The sequence below is a fragment of the Coregonus lavaretus genome (assembly GCF_964263955.1).
Source record: "Coregonus lavaretus genome assembly, contig: HAP1_SCAFFOLD_566, whole genome shotgun sequence".
Taxonomy (NCBI): domain Eukaryota; kingdom Metazoa; phylum Chordata; class Actinopteri; order Salmoniformes; family Salmonidae; genus Coregonus; species Coregonus lavaretus.
Genome location: NW_028158387.1, coordinates 195,001 through 200,000, shown reverse-complemented (window position 1 = coordinate 200,000; position 5,000 = coordinate 195,001). Strand labels below are relative to the sequence as shown.

At 53.7% G+C, this 5,000-nt stretch overlaps 1 protein-coding gene across 1 annotated transcript in view; it reads left to right on the top strand.

The window, feature by feature from the left end:
* LOC311124065 (1-phosphatidylinositol 4,5-bisphosphate phosphodiesterase gamma-1-like) overlaps nucleotides 1-5,000 on the top strand; it is a 56,197-nt gene that overhangs the window by 10,843 nt on the left and 40,354 nt on the right. The window contains exons 2-4 of the mRNA XM_084198281.1: nucleotides 1,230-1,379; nucleotides 2,591-2,684; nucleotides 3,424-3,471. Coding sequence (XP_084054407.1) covers nucleotides 1,230-1,379; nucleotides 2,591-2,684; nucleotides 3,424-3,471 — 292 coding nt within the window. The remainder of the gene's footprint in view (nucleotides 1-1,229; nucleotides 1,380-2,590; nucleotides 2,685-3,423; nucleotides 3,472-5,000) is intronic.

Here is a 5,000-nt window from a genome sequence, read left to right as displayed (position 1 = left end):
TATTAATTAATTAATCGTCTCCCGAGTGGCGCAGTGGTCTAAGGCACTGCATCGCAGTGCTAGCTGTGCCACTAGAGATCCTGGTTCGAATCCAGGCTCTGTCGTAGCCGGCCGCGACCGGGAGACCCATGGGGCGGCGCACAATTGGCCCAGCGTCGTCCAGGGTAGGGGAGGGAATGGCCGGCAGGGATGTAGCTCAGTTGGTAGAGCATGTTGTTTGCAACGCCAGGGTTGTGGGTTCGATTCCCACGGGGGGCCAGTATGAAAAGTAAAAAAATAATGTATGCACTCACTAACTGTGGGTCGCTCTGGATAAGAGCGTCTGCTAAATGACTAAAATGTAAATGTAATTGAAAGGAAAAACCCAAAACCTGCAGACACTAGGCACTCCATGGAATGATTTTGACACCCCTGCTGTAGACTGTATGGTGTATTGTAGACTGCAGACTAGATGTATGGGAATGCTTACACCTGCTGCTCTGTAGAACTGTGGTTGGCCAGCTCTGCAGCTAAAGATGGATGTGTATGTTTGAGGTACTGTTGTGTGGTACTATGGAACTATGCTTAACTCACATGCACACTACTCTCCTCCACGTGGCTTCTCAATCTCTTCCCCTACAGTTATCTCTCCCCATCTATCCTCTCTCTGTCTCGCTCCCCCCATTTCTCTATTCCTCTCCCCCCCCTCTCTCGCTCTCTCCCCCTCCCTGTCTCTCTCTCTCTCTCTCTCTCTCTCTCTCTCTCTCTCTCTCTCTCTCTCACTTACTCACTCAGCTTTATGACTTTTCTCTCAGCCCTGCTGTGTGTGTGTGTGTTGCTTAAGTGTGTGCACATCTTATAAAGTAGCTATAAAATCTCTCTCTTTCTATTTTGACTCTATGTGCATCCAAGTGTCTGGCTGTCTGTGCTTGTGTATTTAGTTTGCTCAAGACATCTGCTAAGTCAATGAGATTAGTTTTCCTTGTGGGTGTGACCAGTTTGTGTTTGTGTGTGTGTGTGTGTGTGTGTGTGTGTGTGTGTGTGTGTGTGCGGGACTGTATATCTACCATTCATTCCAAATATTTTAAAATGCCCCCCCCCCTCCTCCCCCCGCTGTCATTACCATTGTGTAGCTGTTATAACATCATTATTGTCAATGCAGTCGGCACGGAGGGAGTCGGGGTGCAGTGTGTCTGTCTGTCTGTCTATGTGTGTGTTGACTAACAGTATTTTCCTCTCTCTCTCTCTAGTTGACATCAGGGAGATCAGAGAGCTGCGGTTGGGTAAAGGCTCCCGGGACTTTGAGCGTTATCCAGAGGAGGCTCGTAAATTAGACTCCACCCACTGCTTCATCGTGCTCTACGGACTGGAGTTCCGTCTCAAAACACTCAGCGTGGCTGGTCAGTGTGTGTGTGTGTGTGTGTGTGTGTGTGCGTTCTGTGTTGCTTGATGGCTCTCCAAATGTTCTCCATTGCATCTGTTAGTGATATTCTGGGAGGGTAAGGGGGTGGCTGGAAGATAAATATTTCCATATTTGTAATAATACCATGCTACTGTAGCTCCGGTTGTATAAGGCAACATTTCTATTCTACCCCAAATGTATTTTCTCCATGCCCACACTCACTCTCGCTCTCGCTCTATGTCCCTGTCTCGCTCTCTGTCCCTGTCTCGCTCTCTGTCCCTGTCTCGCTCTCTGTCCCTGTCTCGCTCTCTGTCCCTGTCTCACTCTATGTCCCTGTCTCGCTCTCTGTCCCTGTCTCGCTCTCTGTCCCTGTCTCGCTCTCTGTCCCTGTCTCGCTCTCTGTCCCTGTCTCGCTCTCTGTCCCTGTCTCACTCTATGTCCCTGTCTCGCTCTCTGTCCCTGTCTCGCTCTCTGTCCCTGTCTCGCTCTCTGTCCCTGTCTCGCTCTCTGTCCCTGTCTCGCTCTCTGTCCCTGTCTCACTCTCTGTCCCTGTCTCGCTCTCTGTCCCTGTCTCGCTCTATGTCCCTGTCTCGCTCTCTGTCCCTGTCTCGCTCTATGTCCCTGTCTCGCTCTATGTCCCTGTCTCGCTCTCTGTCCCTGTCTCGCTCTATGTCCCTGTCTCGCTCTATGTCCCTGTCTCGCTCTCTGTCCCTGTCTCGCTCTCGCTCTCTGTCCCTGTCTCGCTCTCGCTCTCTGTCCCTGTCTCGCTCTCTGTCCCTGTCTCGCTCTCTGTCCCTGTCTCGCTCTCTGTCCCTGTCTCGCTCTATGTCCCTGTCTCGCTCTCTGTCCCTGTCTCGCTCTCTGTCCCTGTCTCGCTCTCTGTCCCTGTCTCGCTCTCCGTCCCTGTCTCGCTCTATGTCCCTGTCTCGCTCTCTGTCCCTGTCTCGCTCTCTGTCCCTGTCTCGCTCTCTGTCCCTGTCTCGCTCTCTGTCCCTGTCTCGCTCTCTGTCCCTGTCTCGCTCTCTGTCCCTGTCTCGCTCTCTGTCCCTGTCTCGCTCTCTGTCCCTGTCTCGCTCTCTGTCCCTGTCTCACTCTCTGTCCCTGTCTCGCTCTTTCTCTGTCTGCCTTTCTCCCTCTCACTCCCCCCTCTCTCTCTCTCGCTCCCTCTGCCCCCCCCCCCCCCCCCACTCTCTCTCTCTCTGTCTCCAGCCTTTAGTGAGGAGGAGGTCAATATGTGGATCACTGGACTCAACTGGCTGATGATGGATACTCAGAGAGCCTCAGCACCACAACAGATAGACAGGTACGTGTGTGTGTGAGAGTGCGAGAGAGAGAGAGAGAGAGAGAGAGAGAGAGAGAGAGAGAGAGAGAGGAAGGAGAGGAGTGTGTGTGTGTGTGTGTGTGTGTGTGTGAGTGAGAGAGGGAGAGATGTGAAGAGAGGAGTGTGTGTCTTAATCACAGTCTGAATCAGGATGTGTCTGTGTTGTTTAACAGGCTCCTGTTTGTAGTTTCCGGTAGCATTACTATTATAACACACACAGGAGAGAGGGGACAGGGAAGGGGGTTGGAGAGAGCAACAATATTTGTGTTGGTCAAAAATAATTATTCTGGGTAAATGTGTGGGGTTGATGTTCCTCTATTCCATGGTTTGTGGAGGAAAACTGAGAGTAGTGCAAAGGGAATAGTGTTTTGTTTGAGAGAGAAAGAGAGTGGGAGAGAGGCACTTCAGTGTTGTACATATGATCAGTTTTAGGACTATTTTGTTTACAAATGTCAACGACTTGGTCACAGTCAATGAAGTACCATACAGTCAGTCAAGGATTTTGTGTTGTAGGCTTTGGGTCACATTTGTATTTTTAGTACTTATGTTTTCACAAATACAGTCCTTTCACAATTTAAACTTAGACTAAGTCAATGTTAAACACCGTGGCTGGTGGCTTTCAAAAGACTCCACTGTGCTCAACACAGCCACTCAACATCTCTCTTTCCATCTCATACTGAACTATCTCTCTTCTCTCTATTTCTGTATATCCTCCCTCCAGGTGGCTGAGGAGACAGTTTGAGGTGATGGACAGGAATCGGGAGGGAAGGTGGGTCAGACGTCAATACCATATCAACATTGTTGTTACACCCAATCAGAACCCTGGGATACACACACTATGGTCACTCTGCCAACCAGTGGAATTGTGGGGGAAATCCACTCCAGACGTTATATAATAATAACACCCCAGCTCCATTCTCAGCTCCAGCTCCAACCCCATCCCCAGTTCCATCCCCAGCCCCAGCCCTAGCTCCAGCCCTAGCCCCAGCTCCATCCCCAGCTCCAGACCTAGCTCCAGCCCCAGCCCTAGCTCCAGCCCTAGCTCCAGCTCCATCCCCAGCTCCAGACCTAGCTCCAGCTCCATCCCCAGCTCCAGACCTAGCTCCAGCCCCAGCCCTAGCTCCAGACCTAGCTCCAGCCCCAGCCCTATCTCCAGCCCCAGCCCTAGCTCCAGCCCTATCTCCAGCCCTAGCTCCAGCCCCAGCCCTAGCTTCAGACCTAGCTCCAGCCCCAGCCCTAGCTCCAGCCCTAGCTCCAACCCTAGCCCTAGCTCCAGCTCCAGTCCCAGCCCTATCTCCAGACCTAGCTCCAGCCCCAGCCCTAGCTCCAGCCCCAGACCTAGCTCCAGCCCCAGCCCTATCTCCAGCCCTATCTCCAGCCCTAGCTCCAGCCCCAGCCCTAGCTTCAGACCTAGCTCCAGCCCCAGCCCTAGCTCCAGCCCCAGCTCCAGACCTAGCTCCAGCCCCAGCCCTAGCTTCAGACCTAGCTCCAGCCCCAGCCCTAGCTCCAGCCCCAGCTCCAGACCTAGCTCCAGCCCCAGACCTAGCTCCAGCCCCAGCCCTAGCTCCAGCCCCAGACCTAGCTCGAGCCCCAGCCCTAGCTCCAGCCCCAGCTCCAGACCTAGCTCCAGCCCCAGACCTAGCTCCAGCTCCAGCCCCAGCCCTAGCTCCAGACCTAGCTCCAGCCCCAGCCCTAGCTCCAGACCTAGCTCCAGCCCCAGCCCTAGCTCCAGCCCTAGCTCCAACCCTAGCCCTAGCTCCAGCTCCAGTCCCAGCCCTATCTCCAGACCTAGCTCCAGCCCCAGACCTAGCTCCAGCCCCAGCCCTAGCTCCAGCTCCAGTCCCAGCCCTAGCTCCAGCCCTAGCCCTAGCTCCAGCTCTAACCCCAGCCCTAGCTCCAGCTCCAGTCCCAGCCCTAGCTCCAGCCCTAGCCCTAGCCCTAGCTCCAGCTCCAGCCCTAGCTCCAGCCCTAGCTCCAGCCCCAGCCCTAGCTCCAGCTCTAACCCCAGCCCTAGCTCCAGCTCCTTACATCTCCACTTGTCCCCAGCTCAGTCCCGTGGCTCCTACCTCTTTGGGAGGAAGCGGTCCAGCACAAACAGCCTGTCTGCCACCGCCTGATAAGGAACAGGAACAGGAAGTGATGCGATGGGTTGGGAGAGGGAAACTTCCTGTCTCAATGGAAATAGAAACAGGAGCTCCAAATCAGAGCAAAATAACGAGGGGTGATAAATAACGAGTTAAACAAAGGAGAGTTGATTGAACAGAGGATGAACAGAACAGAGGGACAGAGAGATAAATG